Source organism: Poeciliopsis prolifica, unplaced genomic scaffold (assembly GCF_027474105.1).
Source record: "Poeciliopsis prolifica strain line A6 unplaced genomic scaffold, Auburn_PproV2 SCAFFOLD001, whole genome shotgun sequence".
In the NCBI taxonomy this organism is placed as follows: domain Eukaryota; kingdom Metazoa; phylum Chordata; class Actinopteri; order Cyprinodontiformes; family Poeciliidae; genus Poeciliopsis; species Poeciliopsis prolifica.
Genome location: NW_026562376.1, coordinates 12,593,630 through 12,614,783, shown reverse-complemented (window position 1 = coordinate 12,614,783; position 21,154 = coordinate 12,593,630). Strand labels below are relative to the sequence as shown.

The 21,154-nt window shown below is 43.0% G+C and overlaps 1 protein-coding gene across 2 annotated transcripts; it reads right to left on the bottom strand.

Moving 5' to 3' along the window:
* Nucleotides 1-125: 125 nt before the first annotated feature.
* On the bottom strand, nucleotides 126-20,128 carry eea1 (early endosome antigen 1). Of its 2 annotated transcripts, XM_055037871.1 has the most exons (30): nucleotides 19,968-20,128; nucleotides 16,177-16,254; nucleotides 15,971-16,083; nucleotides 15,033-15,087; nucleotides 14,879-14,944; nucleotides 14,743-14,773; nucleotides 14,548-14,652; nucleotides 13,960-14,081; nucleotides 13,697-13,852; nucleotides 12,872-12,886; nucleotides 12,509-12,625; nucleotides 10,223-10,561; nucleotides 9,801-9,950; nucleotides 9,547-9,666; nucleotides 8,753-8,956; nucleotides 7,813-8,013; nucleotides 7,591-7,704; nucleotides 7,274-7,429; nucleotides 7,070-7,209; nucleotides 6,642-6,972; nucleotides 6,450-6,551; nucleotides 6,183-6,377; nucleotides 5,913-6,095; nucleotides 5,004-5,189; nucleotides 4,796-4,927; nucleotides 4,222-4,407; nucleotides 3,904-4,142; nucleotides 3,512-3,632; nucleotides 3,327-3,425; nucleotides 126-3,222 (listed from the first exon to the last, which is right to left on the bottom strand). In XM_055037871.1, exons 1-30 carry the CDS (start codon nucleotides 19,989-19,991, stop codon nucleotides 3,100-3,102), a joined length of 4,203 nt encoding a protein of 1,400 aa, XP_054893846.1. In that variant the 5' UTR covers nucleotides 19,992-20,128; the 3' UTR covers nucleotides 126-3,099. The 2 variants fall into 2 exon arrangements, with proteins under 2 accessions (XP_054893846.1, XP_054893853.1); XM_055037878.1 differs by lacking the exon at nucleotides 12,872-12,886.
* Between the last annotated feature and the right edge of the window lie 1,026 nt (nucleotides 20,129-21,154).

Below are 21,154 nucleotides of genomic sequence, written 5' to 3'. Positions count from 1 at the left end.
AGCATCCCCAAAACATGGTGGTGGCAGCATCATTCTGTGGACTGTCATTGTCATTTCCTGGACAAATCTAAAACAGACAAGTGGACAATTTTCAGACAAGAACCTAAAGAAAAACATGCGTCGCAGACCTTTAGAAACATACCGCAGGTTTTTATTTACACTTGTCATGACAATGAAAAAGAAAATCAACATGGCGCATGTGAACACAGAATACACCACCTCATCCCTCCAGGCAGGTCAAACGAAGCCACCCAGACTGTACAAGATCTCAGCAAGCAGCAGAGGAACCTGGCCTCAGGCACACCTTCGCAACCACCAGCTACATCCACTAAACTGAAAAGTAAAGCCGTCATGCACGATAACCGACAGCAACACGTGAAGCCAGTAAAGTGTCTGAAGCAAGTCTGTGGTATCGCTTTGTAAAAATGAGTGAGACACTGATGAATCCAAACTGTTTTACAGCACATGTCTACGGCCACACGTAAGTAATTCACCTCTCTCATTACGAACATTTACAAAGATAACTATGACAGCATTAGTGAATAACAAGCAGGAGATACTGAAGCCTGAATAAAGTTGGTTGTCTAATGTTTGCAGCCTCGCAAAGATGGGCCAGGAGTAGGGTAAGGTGCAAAACCTCTCACCAGTCGTAAATCCTCACTCGGATACAAGTAGTAATACATTTGTGATGTCCAATGCCTAGAAATAGTGCTTTTTCCTCAGTCGAGGTGAGGGAGGCATGAAACCAATTTGACATAATAAAAACATTTGTCAGAAGGTGAAATGGACATTCGTGTCAGATGATCATTCAGGCAAAAAGAGCTAAAACAAGCTGCTTGCTGCAGAATACTGTGCATAATCTGTTTACAGTGTTTCCACCTGCTCCAGTCAAAAAACAAAAAAAAAAGTACAATAGATCCCACAAGCAATTATAAATTAAAATAGCAGGAATTTAGCTTTACAGTGTTCTGAGCTGGACAGAGAAGCGACAGTAACTGCTGTACCTGAAGGCAGCAGATCCTGAACCTCGAGTCAGAGATGCTGAGCTTCTGAGCAGCTAGGATTCATGCAGCAGGCATGATCGTGAACACACACACGCACACACACACACACACACACACACACACACACACACACACCAGTACAGTTATTGCTTCAAAGCAGAGCGCACACACTCAAACACAATCAGTGCTGTTGGACTGCAGAAAAGACCAAATTAAAACATGGAGGCACCTTCAGTTACTGCATCACCACAACCTGAAGTTAATAAACACACACGCACTCAAGTGACAAAGCAACAAAAAGACTCACAATAAAAAATGTCACAAACGCTTTCAGGCAAATACTGACACATTACAAACTCTGCTGCAGACATTCTTTGGTCATGAAATGGACTCAATACATACATTTCTGCAGCTTAGGAAACATGCTGCCATACAAAGAGAACAGGAAGTAACTAACATGACAGGTTCTGGACAAGATGACTGATCTTTGAAGAAATCATGAAAAAGATAAACACTGTAAATGTTTGACAATTTAAAAAGGTCTAATTTGAGTGTCTATTTAATGAAATTTACATATAGAAAGTAAATACTTCAGCTGATTCCAACAAATGTTTAGCCATTTCTGCTTTTACTCTCTTAGCAGAGATGCACCAATCCGTTGGCGAGAGATGAGAATCAGCCAATAGAAAGTCAAACACAAAGAAAATGAGATTTTTTTCTTTTTGTCTTTTGAGTTCGCCAAAATTAATAACTCTCTCCGTTTTCATAAGGACATCAACAAAGTGGACCAAAATATGCTTCAAAGATTAACTCCTGCACCGGCTGTAAGAAAATCCAGAACATTTTCAGTTTTTATGTGTTTTAATCTTCAGGACCAAAATAATAAATGGAATCAAAACTGGAGTTAATAGGATAAACTGAAAAACAAATGCAATTTTTAGAACCTGGAATTAATCTTTAGTTAAGTGAAAACGTAGCTTTATGACTTTAAGGCAGTATTTCTTAATTCGGGTTCTCAGGCCTCCCTGACCTGCATGTTTTAGGCGTTTCCCTTCTGCCACACCTGGATTGAATCTGTGGTCATGCAACCACATGGATCAGCTGTTCCCTAAGAACACATCTAAAACATGCAGAGCTGGGGGCCTGAGGACTGGAATTGAGTAGCACTGCTTTAAGGTGACAAATTAATTGCTGTGATTATTTAATGGGTGTGATCTGCAGGTGAAACCAGAAAAAAAGAAAGCTCTCATTCTACTAAAAACGAACACTATTTTTGGTCAATACATGCATTTACGTGCTTTACTGCACCAAACATAAGTTTGAGACGTTTGGATTGATCCATTATTTTTTGGAATTTCTTCACTTTCCATAGGATTCATTGCCTCTACTGGTACCAAAGTAGCTGCAGGATTCGTTTCTTCTATTATTGTTTGTCCTTATGGAAAAAATGTCTATCAGAAGTGGAGATAGTTATTGGCCTAGAAAAGACAGACCAGTCCAGTTTTTTCTGCAGTTTTCAGAACCTAAATATGGTTGTATTTTTGGTTAACAGGATTTTTTTTTTTTTTATTATACTTTTATAGGTAGTGCTTTCTCACTTCAAACGCATGAATTCAAGAGTTCTATAGTAGACGTGTATAATTACAAGCGAATAATAAGTTACTTGCATTTATCTTTGTATGGCAGAGCGGCACTGCGCCGAGTCGGTTCATTCCCCGGTGCAGTGTGACACTAGCAGACATGAGCAAAGATCAAAGCAGCCACCTCACAACTGCTGACGATGCCGAACGCCGATGGAGGCCTGAATACGAACTTAAAAGAGGTGAGCGCGGATCCACCGCCTCCGCTCTCTGGCAGTCCACAGGAGGAGCAAAAGGCACAAAAACAGATACGGACGGTCCCAGCTGATCCCACTGCATCTCCGCTGCGTCTCCTCCGCACCACGGACAGACGGCCAATGCAAATGGGAGTCTTTTTTGCGCTGGGGCGGTCTTTCATTAGTGCACATTAAAAATGACAAAGACGAGCCTTCTTCTGCCCGCTGGAATATAAAGGGTTAAAGGGAGGGAGCTGAGGGGCAGGAGAACACTGAAGATCAGCCCTGGAGCTCCTCAAAGCACGTCTCGCAAACCCGAACGGGCTTCTTGGAGGACGGCGTGAGGGCGTTCCTCGCCGAACACTCGCCGCAGAAGATGTTCCCGCAGTGTCGACAGTGGTGCTGCGGATTCAGAGGAGGACGGAGGGAGGCAAATGACGGGCAGTCAGTAAAGACAAACAGGAAGCAGAACGTGTCTCTCGCTGGGAGCAACGAGGAGTTCTCACCTTCCTGACCGTGACGGTGAAGCCTTTCCCACAAGCCATGCAGTTCTGGACTTCATGGTCCTCCGCCCACTTTCTGGTCAGACTCTGCGACTGTTTGATCTGCGGACGTCGACAGCAGCAGTTACACTCAGGGAGCAACGCGATCAACCCGCCTGTGGGCGGCATGTGCAGCAGGTCCAGCTCACCTGGAGCGACTGGTTCTCTCTGCCGAGCTCCTGCATGGCCGCCGTGGTGTCGTCCAGCTTCCTCCGGAGCTCCACCACTTTGGCCTGGAGCTTCTCGATCTCGCCTTCACCTGCGACGCACCTGCAGGGCAAACGGCACAGATCACTAACGGGTGAATATGCTACTTGGAGGGATGAGAGGTTGTTTTCTTTTGATTTCTCCTCATTTTTTGAGGAACCTGATTAGTACAGATTTAAATCCACTTTTTATGAAGTTTTACCCTCATTGTGCTGTGGAACTAGTCGTCTCTGCAGAAGCTGCAGAAGTCAGATCGTCTCTCGAAGCGTTCCTCTCATGTCTGTGTTCTCAAAGTCTGACTAAAGCAACTTTCTTCGTCCAAGAGTCCACTGACCTCTCCAGAAGAGCGCGCCGTTCGTCCTGGTTGTTCTGGACTGTAGCCTCCAGCACAGCGATTTCTCCTCTCAGCTCGTCCGTCTGCTTCTCCAGCTCGCCGACTCTCCGCTGGCTGCTCTGCCACTCCCTCTTCAGTGTGGCCACGTTTTCATTCAGGGCCGTGACCTGCATGCTCAGCTTAGCTTCGGCCTCCTCCCCGCGCTTCACCTGCTCCTCTCTGGCTCTCCTCTCCGCCGCCTGCAGAAGGAGAGCAGAGGAACGGATCGCTAAAAGAGGCAGCGAGGGGATCAGAGGCATTCAGGTGGAGGGGACTTACGAGTTGCTCCTGGACTTCCTTTGTCTGGACGAGGAGCTGCTCCTCTCGCTTGCTCCTGTTGTCCTTGGTGACCTGGTGCTCCTTCTGCTCCTCCTTGAGCGCCCCCTGCATGGCCTCCACTTGACCCTGCAGCTCCAGTTTCTGCTGGATCAGCAGCTGCTTGGCTTCCTGCAACTCTCCTACTTCCTAAGGAGGAATTATTAACAAATGTTCAGGTGCTTTCAACAAAGGATCACATGTGTTCATGAAAATAAATAGTAAATGGACTGAATTTATGAAGTGATTCTCCAGTCATACTCAAATGGCTTTGACTTTATTGTTATTATGTCATACAAAAAAGAAAAAAACCTTAAACTAGCTCTAATATTTTCTCATAGAGTTGACCTGAATTCAAAGTGATAAAACATGCTTGTCAAGCAAAATGGCAGCCTGGATGGGCTGACATCACTCTGCATGGAAACACAAAAAGTGTACTGGTAAAAAAAAAATACATCCAGACCCAGTTCAACCCATTGACTCCTGAGTTGAACTGATGAGTTTAAAACGTCGCTGAGGTCATGAAGAGCTGACCCACCTTCTCACTTTTCTCCGCCAGCGTTTTCAGGTCAGAGGTCAGCTTGCTGCTGTTCTTTTCCAGTGCGCTCTTGGCTTTGCTCAGCTCCTCCGCCTTGCTTCTCTCCTTCTGCAGTTCCTCTTTAACTTGACCCTGCGTCAGTTCTCACACGCTTAGCAAATCATGACAACACAATCGTAAACATTGCTGTTCAAACTCTTCGACCGACCTCTTGCTTTTGCAGCTCCTTCAGGGTTTGCTCCTGCTGCTGGAGCGTCTGGTGGCATTTGGAGAGTTCTTGCTCCAGAGCGGACCGGGCCGCCTTCAGTTCCTGGATCTGAGCCTCTAAAGCCGACTGATGCGTCCGATTGGCGGCCAGCTCCTCCTGCGCCATACTCAGCTTCTCCTCTGAGCTCTGGAGACACAAAACATCTCTTAGTTTGTGCAAAAAAGTATTCACACTTTGTCACGTCACAACGAGGACCTTAAATGTATTTTTTTAAAGACAACCTATGTTTCTTGAATAGGTTAGGATTAGTCTAATCACACAATTGTTCTTAGACAATGAGCTCTTAATCTGCTCAGTTCTGCATATTTTGAGCTCCTTTCAGAACCAACTGTTTTAGGGCCTCCTGTCACTTTAAATCCAAATAAGCAGCCGTTGGCCACGCCGCAAACTTAATGTTTATACTGGCAGGTGAAAATGGCTGTAAACAGATGTGCATTTATACCACCGTACATGTTCGAAAAGCACAAATACACCAAATGATTTCTAGATGGCAAGTCAACGAAACATTTGTGTTTTCCAGCAGCCATTGTACGGTGGTAAAACCAGATGACCAAATAGGTAACTGGGCTCGGCTTGGCTGAGGTTGCTGGGTAACGGCAGAGTGCCCATCGAATGGGACTCAGCAGTCGGGTGGTTTTTGAAACAAACATTAAACTTGATGCCAGAGAAACAGCTGGGTGGGAATTTTTTAAGGCTGTTTTTAGAAGTAGTTGAGACCCAAACGGAAGTATAACATTTTAATTCAACATAAAATTCCTCTGAAATACCCAGAAAATAGCTGAAATGTTAAAAGGAGTCATTTTTCTGCTGGGCACTGTGAACCTGGTTTGCATCTGGTGATTTTTGTACCTTGAGGTCTTGACGCAGAGAGGAAACCTCAGAGTCTTTGCCGTAAAAGTCGGACTGAAGCTTTGAGAGGTTTTCCTGGCTTTGCTGCAGGGACTGCTGCAGCTCCGCCGCCCGGCTCCTCTCAGCAGTCAGCTCCTGGCTGAGCTCCGACACCCGAGCTGCCAGTTTCCTCTCCTCCTCCGCCTGGAGAGGAGAATCAAACAAATGTATGCTCGGATCCTCCTGTGCATTGTTTCAAAGCTGCTCGTCGAAGTTACTGAAGATCCTCACCGTCTTGACAGCCGCTCCCTGCAGCTCAGCCACTTGTCCGCTCAGCCTCTTCGCCTCCTCCTCCATGGATCCCCGAACTGTCTTCAGCTGATCCTGCAAATTCTTCAACTCTTCCTCCTTTGCCTTCAGCGTCCCCTGAGTCTTTGAGTGCTGCTGCTCAAATGACGTGAGCTGCGCCTGCAACGCTTTCTCTGCCTGACATTTGAGGAATCACTTATGAATAAAACCTGAAAACGGTGAAGCTCGGCTGCTTTTTCAGAGCATTACCTCTCTCGTTTGCTCCAGCTGCTCCTTCGATTCGTTCATTTTCTTAGTGATGGCCTCGTTGGTTTTCAAAAGCTCCTTTCTTGTCTTTTCAATAGACTTGTCCTGAAGATAAGAGCAGAACATTGCTTTCGGTTTCTGTTTTTGTATTAAAGAGTGGCTATTTATTTGATCCAGGTTGAAGGTCAAACCCACCTTGTCCTCCATGGCTGATTTATGGTTCTTCCTGTCGGCCTCCAGCTGATTCTGACTCTCCTTCAGAGCCTTGTTGGCCTTCTGCAGGCTCTCCTGAATCGCTCCAAGCTCCTTCCTCTGCGCCTCCTTCTCCTGCTGGACCTTCTGCAGCTCCGCAGCCAGACTCTGAGCCTTCTTGCTCAGCTCCACTTGCTGACTCTGTCCCTCCTGGGTCACCTTGTCCAGGTTCACCTTCAGAGCCGCCATTTCCTGCTCACAGCGCTCCAGCTGCTGCTGCACGCCACTCGCAGCTGCAGCCTTTTTCTGCAGCTCCTCGTGCAGACTCTTTGTTCTAAGTGTAGAAAAACACATCAGAGCCGTGAAAGAAGCTAAACTTTTAGAAAAGCCTTCATAGATGTGAAGCTACATTGCGTTTCTACTGCGCTCACCCTTCCTTTTCTGTTTCCAGGGAGCGCTGCAGCTCCTTCGCTCTCCGTTTCACCTCTGAACTTTCCTTCTGCAACTTCTGCACCTCCAGCTGGAGCTGATCTCTCGCGGTCTGCACCTCCGCCGCCTGAGACTCCAGTTTCTGTTCAAATCAGAGTGTTGGTTTTTAAGCGCACGATGGTTGCGATCACGTTTCTAATACAAACCTTGCTGAGCCCTTCCAGCTGCTCCACCCGCTGCTCTGAGGCCAGTAGTTTGTCTTTACATTCCTTCAGGCTGCTCTCCAGCTGGGCACTCTGCTCCTGTCTGTCTCTGAGCCTCTGGGCCTGATCCTCCAGCCTCTTCTGAGCTTCGCTCAGCTCCTGCACGACACACAAGTCCAGAGTGGAAAGACAGGGAAACATCACAGAAAACTCAAGAAGCAACTGTTTCAGGAAACAAAAAGGAGCAAAACAGTTGGATTTTAGCATAGAAATAAAAATAAATAATTCATTAAATAATCGGCACAAAGAAAAGAACCCACCTGCTGTTTGTCCTGCAGAGCATGCTGAGACGCCTCCAGGCTGTTCTCCAGGTTGGCCTTCTGTGCAGCCTTGGCCGCCTCTGCAGACAGAAGCAGCTCTGTTTTGGCCTTCAGCTAAAAAAAAAAAAAAAAAACAGACCAATGAAAAACTTGTTAGTCCAACAGCACAACACACTTTGAAGTTTTGAGTTGAAACCACCCGCGTTTGAGTGACAGACGTACCTGAGCGTCCAGCTGGGATACTTTCTCCTTGCTGTCGGTGAGCTGGGCAGTGAGCTCGGTGACGGACGTCTCCAGGGTCTGCGCTCGGTCCTGGGCTGAACGCAGCTGAGTCTTCTGCTCCTGGACCTGCTTGTGAAGGTTGTCCTGGGCCTGCTTGTTGCTCTCCGATTGGTTCTTCAGCTTGTCCGTCAACTGCACAACCTTTAAATGTGAAAAGATTAGGGCCGAAGAGATTAATCGGGTCAATTGTGATGAGCAATTACTAGTAATTGCCAACTGACTTAAAAACCGATTAATCGTTAACTGGAGTTAACAGGAAAAACACCCTCAGAGCAGTAATAAAACCAAACCTGTAAAAAAGAAATATATACATTTTGTATTTAACATAAAAAAAATTAATAAATATGTTTGATCCAGAACAATCAAAGTTTCACCTGGTTCAAATTGCATGAAAAAAATCCATTAACTACCTTTTTAATCCAATTATTAATCAATCAATTAAAAAAGATCAACAGATCAGTCTAACAATGTCAAGTCAAACAGAACAGGTTGAGCTTTTTACATGTTGATGTTAGAAGGATTTCTTTTAGCTGCAGATGCATCGTTTGCTGCAAAGGATTAAATGTACACTAAAGGATTGCTCTGTTGTTGCACTGTAAAAAAATTTTTTTCTTATTTGAAGGGTCTAAAAGAAAAATCTACATAATTTACCACTTTTCTATCTAATTAATCATCTGAAAAATTGATTGAACAAATCGATTACTGACATAATTGTTAATTACAACCCTAGAAAAAAATATATCAAAGATTTTGATTTACTGGCTTTTGTGTGGCTCCAGACTTTAACATAATACTGTGCGTATGACATAAGCACAGAAACGAACAGAACATCATGACACAATCATGGGTAGGAAGAAGACCAGAGTGCGCGGGCCTCCACCTGTTCATGCAGTGCGTGGTTCTTCTCTTTCAGCTGGTTGAGGAGCGCCGTCTCTCCCTCCCCAGCCTGGATTTTGGCACACAGATCATCTCTCTCCGCTTCCAGCTGGCTCACAGTGTCTTTGCTCTTCTGGAGCAGAGCCTCCAGGTTCTGGATCTTCTGGTCTTTGTCTCCGATCTGACGCAGCACCTGCTCCAAGTCATTCTGCAGAACGACACCGGAAAACATTTTATATTTAGTTCTGCTGCTGCAGCGTCATGCTGTGGGCATTTGAGAGTTGAAACTGAGGCACAGGCTTAATTTCCTGCAGGGCAGCAACACAAAACACAGAGCAGGAGCTAAACTCTGATGGTCTGGTTTATAGTCATGCATATTCATGTGTTAGAGTGGCCTAATAAAAGTCCAGACCTAAATCCAACTTGGCAGAAAGCCTCCATGAAGACAATTTATCAAATATGTCCACACATTTTCTCAGTCAGACTGAGCTCAGCATGAAATGCAAAGAAGAATGGGTAACAATGTCAGGCTCTACATGCTGCTGTTTTATTTGTTTTGAAAGTTTGAAATCAAAGGGGCTAAAAACAAACGGATGCCTTTCCTGTTCCTGTTATTGCATCCTTTTCTTTCCACTTTAAAAGTAAGCACTGTAGCGTGTTAGTCGACCATAAAACCTCAAATAAAACCATTGTCTGTGTTCATGCAGAGACAAAATGTGAACAAGAGCAACTTTGGCCCTGTTAATAAAAATCTGCTTTCTCTTGGCCTTCCAGTCTCAATGTATTGTTGTGCAGTACCTGTGCCTCCCGCAGTTTGCCATTGGTGTTTTGCTGCAGCGCCTGAAGCTCTTGGTGCTGCTGCTTGGCTTTCTCCAGCTGGTGCTGCAGGTCCGAGTTCTTACTGCAGCTCTCCTTCAGCTGAAATGAAACATAGTGAATGTTTGTTCATTTTCTCCTGTTTTGCTCCCAAAAATATGCAATTTTAAGTCCAAGTTGTCTTCCCCTGATCGACTAATAAGGATAAATCTTGTGGGAAAGTTTCACATTCCTACCTGTTCTTCAGTTCGGGAGAGTTTGAACTGGAGGTCGGCCGCTTGCTGCTCTCTGTCCTTCAGTTTCTCTCCAGACAGCTGCCTCTGCTCCTTCAGACGGCCCTGCAGCTCGCCTACCTGCCGTTCGGCCTCCAGCAGTTTGGCATGCAGCTGCAGGGGCACCAGGAAGTGTGAAAACACAAGACAGAAAGATTAGAAATGGAGAGAAAAACATACTTGCACCTCTAGAACCTGAGTCTTTTTATTCTGCGTAACTGTGACTCAATCACTGAGTTTGTACAGTAATGTAGTCCGATTCGATAAAAGTGACTCTGTCTCAACATATAAGACAAGACGATTAACGAGTGCGAGCTGAGCTTGAGCTTTGACCCAAATGACTCGGTTGTTTTTTGTTTTATCTGTCTCCACGCTATCGATCTCACCTGGCTGATCTCTGTCTGCTGCTGGGCACCTTGGCTTTCTTTTTCCTCCTTCTGATGCTCCAGCTGCTTCCTCTCCACCTTCAGCTCTGCGTGTTTCACCTCCAGCTCTACTATCTCGCTCCTGAGCTTGGCCGCCTCCTCGGCCCTCTCCGCCAGCTCAGCCTGGGCCTTCTGAAGGGACGCTTCGGCCCCAGCGGCTCGAGCCTGGAGCTCCTGGACCTCAGAGTCCCGCTCCCTCAGGCTGTCCTGGACGCCCTTCTTGGCGGCTTTCTCGGCTCCCAGAGCATCCGCCGCTTCTTGAAGCTCCTTCTCCTTACGCACAAGTTTCTCAGAGAGACTCTAGGGGAAAAAAAAACCAGAATACGTTGTTATGAGCCTTCTGAGGAGAAAGATAAGTAAGACTGTTTCTTGTGGTTGGCCTGACAGGAATGATGTCACAGTGTCTTTTATTCACAGTTACTACACATTTCCTGTTTCCCCAACAAATCTCACCTATTTCATACAATAGTCAGGCAGTTTCTGACATGCAAGAACAAAAGGTGTTCATTGTGCATCTATTTAGTGTTATTGTTTCTATAAGCATTAAAAGCTTATAAACTGTCAGAATGCAACTCAGAAACCAATATTTCATTCATCTTGTTTTTATCATATTGTCTTAATACAGATGGTTGGTTTCCTTATCAGGGGAAGACAAAATCTTGAGCTTGTTTTGTTGAGTTTTATAATAACTTCAAATCAGGATAAAGACATTTTGTGCCTCTGTTGTCCTGGAAACGGTTTCAAATACATTGAGAAGTGAGGTCTTGAGATCACGTCGTCATACTTCTCCTATTATTAAATCTCAACTTTGACTTTTGTTTTATGTTTTTTACACAAACTTGTCGTATAAAGAAAACAAGACCATGAGCTTGTTGATACAGTCAGATAATTGTGACTATATCACAATGACAAAGTCATGAGTTCTTGTCTTGTCAAAATACATTTAGCAAACATCTACAGAAAAGTAATGAGACTGAGTTTGTTTTCTTTTTGGAGGGTAATGTAGTTACCCATCTATCTAAATATCATCCTATATCAAGATGTTAAGATTGACTTGTCGGGATAACAAGAGCTTGATTTAGTGAAAACAGGTTCAGTATCTCACTACATGCTGAGATAATGAGATGTTTTCCCTTGCTTCAGTATCCTGAGATAACCTCACCCCATTTGTCAACCTGTATATAGCACTGTATGTGTTACATACAAACACATACAGCGATGTGAAAACCTTCAAACTAACAAGCAGCTAAACGAAATAACATTGTGGCATTAAAAGGAGGATGGCAGATTTTAATATTTTGGAAGGAGGAAACAGGGATATTTATAAATACACCATTCTATTTTATCATACTTATGCAAACAAGAAACATGCCAAAAGAAAAACATGTATAGTTAAAACACTTTGATGCGGCGCCTCGTGAACTCCCACAGCCTGTGCGATAGGAGCAACGGAAAGGAACAGTCATGACGCCGGACTGAAGTGCGGCTCTTTTCACGGCCCGGGTTCTGGCAGCAAGCTCGATAACAGAGTCATAGAGAACGAAACGCTGCTGACGACGACGTGGGCGGCCAGCCTCAGACTGCAAGAGGACACATGGATTCAGCAGGAGAAATCCAACAAGTCGAACGGACACTTGCGCTTTCCTTTTTTTTTTCAACCCTCATCTTTAGTTAATCTCTTAAAGTCTGCTTTGGTGTGTCTCCTTTTCTCAAGGTTAGATTTAGACACCAATTAACTCTCTGATGGTTGCTCAACTGGCCTCTAACAAACCTATGTACTGTCAGTAGAAACTGGGCACCAGACTGGAGGATCCACCACTGTAATCTCTCTGCTATCTGTAAACAAACACCTTCTCTGCCTGCCGTGAGACCACATCTGAACCCGATGAGTGACACTTTAATCTCTGCGCTACGTTCTTCTCCTCCCATTGCACCAGTCACATTACCTGCCTGCGGTTATATTTCACACTGAGTGACAAGGATGGCAACCAACCATCACCCCCTGCTGGTTTAATAATAGTGCTCACTGTAATATTTGTCAGCAAGTATCTGTTGCTAAAGGTGGATAGTGACACCTCGACATTGAGTTGCAGAAAGGGAGGCTCACAGAGAACAAGATGGCTGCTGGTAAAGCTCGTGAGAGTAACGGGTGGAAAAATAAAATCCCACACATTTTCAGTAGCAGCTGTTTGTTCAGGATCACGTGACTGTAATGGCTGTTTCCTTACGCTGCTGTGTAAATATTACCTGACATTGTTGCTGCAAATTATTGAGATTTCCCTGCAGCTCGTGGATTTGTTGCGTGTAGACAGCAGCTTCCTGTGGACCCTTCTCCAGCTCGGCTTTTAGTTGGGATATGGTCACCTGCACATCAGCAGACCTGTGGTAAGAGTCTTGCCAAAAGTCCTTAAGCGTGTATTCAATAAACTACAGCGAAGAAGGGATGGAGAAAATTAAACGCAAAGCAATTAAAAGCAAATGGTAGCACAAAAAAAATGCTTGAAAAGAAATTTCACACTGCTTGGACAACAGAAAAATCTGCATTCGAAAAGGAAAACTCCTAAAAGGTGAAATTAAATAGGTGACCCGACTTAAATCGACCGGTTTTACCTCCAGTTTTTGAATCTTGTGTATCGAAGGGATAGAGTGAGTGAGAGGCACAGGAAGGAGGGAAGGGAAGGAGACATGAGGACAGAAGGTAAGTCAGGAAAAAAAAACAACAGCAAGCTTCAGTTTCAGGAGGACAAATAGTTTGTAAACTGATGGAAATAAGGGAGTATTTGACACAAAAGGGGTTTAATGCGCTTGTTTTGGCCTTTTTAATGATTTGTGCATACGAAACACAAATTCCTCTTTGTTTAACATTAAACCATTCATATTCTGTTGTTTCAAAAACTCATTGAGATTACTTGTTATTTAGCTGTTTGAATGCATTCGTAAAAGTGTAAAATTGATATTACATTCAGGTCAATGAGTGTATATAAACTCATCATTGTACCAGGACACAATTTGTCAATCTTTGAGTTTTGCATCATAAAAAGTATCGTTGGCCATTTCTCAGCTCAATGTGCTCAACAGGCGCCGCTCGCTGCTAAAAACGGGTTCAATATGCAGCCGTCAACATGACTGAGATGTTAATCACGACAAAGAGAAAATCTATTCAGAATATGGTTCTTGGGTAAAAATAGAACCGATAGTTGAGGGAAAAAAAGGATTCAGAGCCTGAAGCTACATGATGGAGCTATAAATACCCCTCTGCTCCAGAATGCTGGGGAAAGAAATCCCTGAATTATTCACGAGGCGGGAATTAAGAGCTGCAAAATGTGCGGGGCAGTAGTATACGATGTAATAACTTCACAGCCCTTTCTGGGTAGAAATGTGAAGCTCTCCCTGAAAAAGTGAAGATGGTGAGCAGTGGTGTTTTAGCGCCCAAACCTCTGAGGTAGTGTAGTTAGCCTGCAGCTCTGTGTAGTGGCTTTTGAGGCGCTCAGACTCTTCCTCCCGCTCACGGGTCATGCTGTCCATAAGCGTCTGCACCTGGACCAGCTCCTTCTGAAGAACCTCCACGTCCTCCACTCCCGGCCGCTGCAGCTAGGGGGCAGAGCGGAGACGCCGGGTCACACAGGAGGCCGACAGAGGAATATCAGAGCTGCTGGGCTGGAAGCAAAAGCTGAAAAGAAGGAGTTTTGTGTGTTCACCAATTCTGTTTGGAGTCTCTCGTTCTCCTGGTTCTCCCTCTGCAGCTGTTCGCTCAAACTGGAAACCCTCTGATCGGCAGCCTCCCGCAGGCTTTTCTCCTCGTCATAACGAGACTTCAGGTCTAACAGATTCGATGTTTTTCAGAAATCAAACAATTAAATGCCTTCAAACAACTTTTAAAAAGTAGTAAAATGTGTCAAGAGCATATGATGAAACACATTCATCTAGAAAAGGTAAAGCTGGAGATGAAAGACAAAGAAGAGAGGTATATGATATGGCAATCTTTCACATACTATTTCAACAAGATGAATGGTTGTATCCACACATTTTATTATTATTATTATTTTAGGAAATACTTCAATTTATTTATTTGTAAGACTGAAACTTGTATTTTAGTGCGTGTTCAAAAAAACTCAACGAAAAGACTTTTTTTTTGAAAGGAAGCAAAATGTCCACACAGTTTTCAAGAAAATGTGGACACAACACAAAGGCAGCTTTGAGATTGACAGCGGTCGAGTAAAACAGAACTTCAGCTTGTTAGCTGACCCCCAGACTCTGACCTCACAGTCTCCCAGTCCCACACTGACCTACTATCTCCGTGGCCAGCTGCGCCGCCTTCTGCTCAAACAGATCTTTCATCTGCTTAATGTTGAACTTCTCCGTCTCTGCTTCCACTAACTTTCTTTCGAGGGCTGAGGAAGAAAAACATCCAGCATGTTAGCGACAAATGACTGAAAACTCGATCTCAGCATGTTCTTTGACCATGTTCTTTCTTTCACCACCTGAATCCTCGGCGCTTATCGGCCCATCGTTCTGTGGAGCAGAAAGACAAAGGAAAGCATCTTTACTGATCACACAGTTGTGTATTCAGAGGGCCAGTGCTTTACTGTATTATGCTAAATGTCTGAAAGGATTTACTTGCTTCAGTTGTCCTTGAACTTTGTCCAATTCTTTCTTTAGTTCTCCAGAGAACCATCTCTCCTCCTGATAAAAGAAAGAGGACAAAAGTAGATCGTACAGCAGATGTTCTCACAGGTCTGCGACACTCACTACTTTGAAACTTCAACCTCACCTTGAGAGAAGCGTGGAGATCCTGAACCTCCTGCCGCAACATGGTGAGGTCTTCACTAAAGGGAGGAAAGAGACGGATCAGGGCAACGTTCTGCCACAGGGAGGTCAGCTGCGGATGCGTGACCTTACTGTATCACGCAAGAGCGTTCAGACATCCTGACCTTTTCCATAACATATGTTTTCGCATAACATCCATGAACTTTGAATGTATTTTATATGGTAGACGAATGAAAATTGAGCTTTGATTCAAACTGTTCCAGTGTGGCGGTGGCGGCCCACAGCATGATGCTGCCACTGCTGCGTTTCACAGTGGAGACGGTGTTCTCTGGGTGATGTGCAGTGTTCATTTACTGCCACACATTTTTAAAAGTAAAAAATTTTGGAAAATAATGAATCACTTCTTCCATTTCACAATGTGCTCTTCTTTGGTTCATTCACTGAATAAAAACTCTGGCTACTCTGCGTTAATCTGAAATAGTTCAAGGGGTGTGAATACTACACAGTACTGTATATGGCTTCCCTCGTATATAAACATTAAATTACATGCATCTCAAGTCAATTTCCCAATTAAATTACAAACCAAGGCAACTGGATGCACTGGCTTTAATTTAGGAGTATCAGAGTAAATAAAGGTATGCCATACTTTTCTTAAAAAACGTGCATTTTTTTTTTCCCCGACATTTCATAATTATACACTACTTTGTGTGGATCTATCACATAAAATACCATCCATTTTCTAACACCCTTGTTCTTAGTGGGGTCGGGAGGTGCTGGTGCCTCTCCAGCTAGCATTCTGGGCAAGAGGCAGGGTTCACCCTGGACAAGTCAGTCGCAGGGCGCATAAAATACCAACAAAATAAAAAATATCTTGAGAAGGACAAATTGTGAAAAGGTTTAGGAAGCATGAATACTTTTGCCAGATGTTAAAACTAGCTTTACCGCGTGGGAGCCACATGAGCAGGGAGGTCTCCAGTGTCGTGGAACAGCTCATAGTGTTTGAAGAGTTCGTCTGCAGAGTTGTGAGACTTCATGCACTGAGGACAGATGAAGCCCTGGAGACAGAAACACGTCATCACACTCTAAAAACGTCACACCAGGGCCGTTCAGCAAGTTTTGGGTCCAGCATTATGTTGGGAAAACGTTACCTCAGACGTCTGGTCGTGGTTCAGGTCAGTGGTGGGCTTCTCCGACTCTGCATTCTGGGAGCCTCCCTTCCCAGGAGTCTGCAGACGACAATGCACACTTTGACTAGAGTGAATTAATATAAATGCTACTTATTTAACCACCTGACTGACACAGAGAAGAGCTGCAGTGTCCCCACAGCAATCACCTTTTACAATAAAATCTACACATATATATGTTCACCCTCAGCAGCCATTTTTATAGTTAATCGTTCACCTTCTCCAATGAACTGAGTTCCTGCAAACTTTTAATTAGTAATCCATGTTTATTTCCCGGAGTATAACACAGATGTGTTGAATGCTGCTAGATAAATGGAGTCAGAGGCTTTTTCTATTCATACCGACGCATCAAAGCAACTCCAGGTTGAGTCTCTTGACAAGAAGCTGCTAAGCTGGATTCAAACTGAACACTTTTTGATTGCAAGACAACTGTTCCCTTCATCCCAAAACGAGAAACACAAGAGAACATAATTAAGAGATTTAAAGGCAAAAGGAACTTTGATGAACAGTGCCGGGCGGAGATTTGAGTTTATTTTGTCGCCTCACATATTGAGATTTAATAATCAAGGGGGAAAATCTCAAGCTTTTACACATTTTTACAAAAGGGACCAATGAGAGTGGAGCTGACATCTCCGCCCCTTCCATGAAGACCTACTGCTTTGATTTTTCTATTTTCATTTTGAGGAATTTCACAGAGTAAAATGTTGGATCCAGGGAATATTTAAAATTTAAATGGAATTTTCTATTTTTAACACTATTGTGCCACAATGGTCTGCTTTAGATGTTTTCACAATGAAGTCTGTAAATACTGACAATGCTCTGAGGATGCATTTCTGCTCAAACGTTGTCAGCTCACAGTGCTGCAAAAGAAGAGCAGTTTGGGTCCAAACCACAAATTGTAGACTCAGGAAGAAGATGATAATTTCCAACTCCGCAAACAACATCAACAACATTTTTATCATTTTAGTAGATTTATATTTCTTCTGGGCATTTGGGTGGAAATTAATCATCCTAAATTAGGCTGCTGAGTTTAATCCAAAAGTGAGAGATATTCCAATTAAACTATGCATTTTTAATCAGGGTCATTTGAGTCTGTTGCAATTTTCTATCTGAGTTTCAGTACTAAAATAGGATTTTGTTGGGAAATGAATACATTAACGAATGAGGTCTGTGTGATATACATCGTGCATGTTAAGCCTCGTTCGGAGCCGACTGAAGAAGCGACAATTTGTCTGAAGTTTTGCGTCACGGAACAACCTTTGACCCAGATCAAACAAACAACAAGCTTACAGCCTCACAACACTGTCATCAGCAAATCTAAAACACCACTTATCAAATATTTGAGGTTTTACTACCGTTAACTCAATGTCATAAAATAGAATTTGATTCTGGGATGTATTGATGAACATTTTTAGCCCAATACACCCATAAAACGTTTAACATGGAGCAATATCACTTATAGGTGGTGGAAGTTGTGACCAAAGGTCAGAAAGCAGTGACATGTGGCAATAATGAAACTACAGTATCGTTTAGTCGCCTGACAAATTGACTTGACATTGCCAGACTGATCAGACATTATTGCTCTGACATGTTGGGTTCCAGTTAAAAAGTTTAAAGTAACTATTTGGTTTAGAAATAGTGCAGGAATAGAAAAAAATTTTAAAAATTACATTTCACTAAGAGGACACCACTGGTGCCTTCTGTAATTTAATCTTAGTATTAATCCAGCTCTGCTGTGAAAAGCCTCAAAGGTTTAGAAAACAAACAGCATCCTAAAGATCAGGAAAAACAGGTTAGTCATATTTAAATCACTATGAATCACCAACAATCTTTCTAGTCTTGCCACAGATTCTCAATTAGACCTTGATCTGGCCTTTGACTGTGCTGTTCTTTTATAGGATGTGCTTTGATCTAAACCATTAAACTGTTGCAATGCTTGTGTGTTTAGATAACTTCTGGTGGAGTAATATCTTTTCTCTGGCTAAATGAAGCATTTGTTGCAGACTCAGAGGATTTTACTTGGATTGAAGAGCAAAAAATTACATATGAACACATGTGACTGACATGGGTGTGAATACTTTCTCAAGGAAGGAAAGAGATTTTTTTTTTTCTAAATAATGAGAAGGCTTCAACCAGCCTCAAAAATACAACCTAATACTGAGTTTATTACTTCTTCAAAACAGAGTTGTACTTTAGTGCTAAATGGCCTGAGGCGCCCAGCCATCAGCAGCAGATGCCTTGATTCAAGGAAATTACATTGTTAGGTCTCAATGGACCGGACTCACTTCTTAATCACATCACATCCCACTTGCGTGCTATTTAAGCTGGTCTGGAATGTAATCTGGAGAATTTAAAGGTCAGGTGTATACTTTAGACCTGTGTTTATAGTTTTTAAACCAAGCCTGAGATTTGTCTGAGTGGTGGATAGGAGCAAGCCGGTTACCAGTAACAATCCAAAGCATGGTTTTAAAAGGTAACCTTGAAATTTGTAGTTTTATCCAGAAAAAGTACAGAAGTGACCAGTGTTTGCTGGCTCTATGGAGGCAGCACAACCTCACTCCACAATCTGTTCCTGCAGACTGCTGGTCAGCTGGAACTTGAACAAATTCTGTTTAAAGCTTGTTAAGAGTCTCAGTGTTACTCCATTAGACCCACAATGGAAAACGGTATAATTTCATGATTTATTACTTGTTTAGCAGCAGGAGTAGGCTATTACGTTTTCTTTAAAAATAAAAACAAAAAGAGCATGTTGTGTTTTTTTTTTTTTTTTGTTGTTTACATTGTGATAAATACCGTGTTATTTGAACACGTTCTAATACTAAAGCAATCTACAGGGTTGTGTGTTCAGTGACAGGTTTTATTTTCCTGCAGAACAATGCAAGAGTCATCAGGAAATATAACTTCCGTGTCGTAGAGAACAGATTAAAACCACATTTATGGAACAATATCCAAGTAGACCACTGCCTGCAGTACTATACAGCTTCATATTGTTTACGCCCCACATGTCGATCCAACTTGTGTCACTATAACATACTTTTCGCTTTACCTGTCACTTGTCGTAAAGTTATGGCTGAACAGTTTAAGTCGGGGAGTCATGTGCTCCAAGTGTACACAATGCGGGTAGCAATGCATTGTGGTTAATGTGGTCCCATGCGAAAGCTTTTCAGCTCGATTTAGTACGTTAGTCCAACAAGTCACTCTACTGCCAAGCATATAGTTTGTTTATACAAACATTCATAAGGCTGGTCACCTAAAGCGCCTGTTTGCATGCTCATAGAGCATTTCTTCAACGCCTGTAGCTAACGATAGCGTTAGCATCTGATGAATTAAACCACCGCTAACTAAGCCTTGGTATTAACATTAACCGTCCCTTTTTCATCTTACTGATTTCTAATGTCTGTAATAGAGCCGAATAACTCTGTGTTTTGTTCGGAGAACCTATTTTCATTACTGTCAACAGTACAATCATTCAACTATAACAGCTTAGCATGCGCTAATGGCTAGCTGTGTCATCTAAATGGAAGGAGCGCTTGATGTTTCCACCCCGACGTGACGAGATTGAGAAGGACTCCGGACAAGATATCCACGAACCAATAAACAACACACAAGCCCCGCCCCTCAGCGGTACGTCATTTCACTAAACACGCGCACCCATCAAGAAACCAGACACAGATGGGCCTGCGTCTTCCAGGGAAAACGAGCCGCTATGCTCAAAACAAAAGCGATCCCGATTGATTAACTTCACAGAGGCTTACCATTTGAAGTATCCGTCTCAACATGTCCTGGATTGGGTTTGTCACGACACAGAAGCTGATCAGTTTACCAAAATGCAAAGTTTTCGTGTGGAAACAAACGAACACCTGACCAGGCTGAGGGAGAAGCGGCGGATGGGCGGGTCGTGGAGGGGATGGTTCACCGTGGCTGCTCCACACTGAGCTGTCATGTTCTGCTCCATTGACAAGACTGGACACATAAATGATCAAACAGAGTACAATACTCTACAAATATTCAACTCTTACGCATTTTTTAAAAACTTAAACACAAGAGCCAATAAATGTTTAAGTTAAGGTATCCTAAAAAACAAAAAAACTTTAAAAAATTCTGCCCCAGTTAGTTTCCTTCTCACTTCTGATGCAGTTACTAGTAACAACAGGGCAACTCAAGATTTTATGGGGTCCTTAGCAGAAATGTTTATTCCATTTATTCCATTTGGGAGGCCCACTGCCAGCTAAACCCATCATCACAATTATGAAATATGAGCTCAGACACAAGAAACAGATCATTTTAATGAAAATATGCTTTTGTTAATCTCATTACACCCACCACTCATTTTGAGGAAATTATGCAACTACAATACACTTTTTAAAAAAACTAGGATCCATTAAAGGTTGAAAAACGAGCCAAACAACAGTTTTATGTTTGATACCCTTGAGCTGCAAGAATAATTATAATAAAGTCTCATAGGTTTATTTTCCTACTTGTCCTGACCTTGATTATTTGTGCTAAAAGTGAAAATACTCTTACTGCAATAGTTGTATTGTAGCTTGGAGTTGGTCTAATGTAAATTACTGCTGATCAGGAGAATTTAGATTAAAACATTACATCAAGCAAGTGTTGTTTTTAACAAAACTGCCAGTGGCACACAGCTGGGCAATCCCTATAAAATTAATGTGACCAGAAGGTTTTCTCAAACCTATGTTTTACTTTATTTTATTTTTTTACGTTGATCAGATTTTCTAGGACTTTAGTCCAACACCTTCTGTTCCCCTAGAGCACAGTTGGTAGTTTCTCTAAGCCACCTGTCAAAATACAGAAAAATAATGTCATCATGCCAGGTCAGATGTGTGTTCATCTTACTAAGTCATGTTATAGACACAAGAAATATTTGATATAGTAGGCAAAGTCAAGGGTTATGATTAAAATGATTTAAACAATTACAACT

Bases quoted from the DNA above. Each gene is read 5' to 3' on its own strand.
- eea1 (XM_055037871.1), bottom strand. From the start codon at position 19,991: ATGTTGAGACGGATACTTCAAATG. The intron at 8,014-8,752 runs GTGGAGGCCCGC...TCACATTTAAAG, and splicing joins ACCACGCACTGCATGAACAG to GTTGTGCAGTTGACGGACAA. The intron at 3,426-3,511 runs GTGAGCTGGACC...CGACGTCCGCAG, and splicing joins GAGAGAACCAGTCGCTCCAG to ATCAAACAGTCGCAGAGTCT.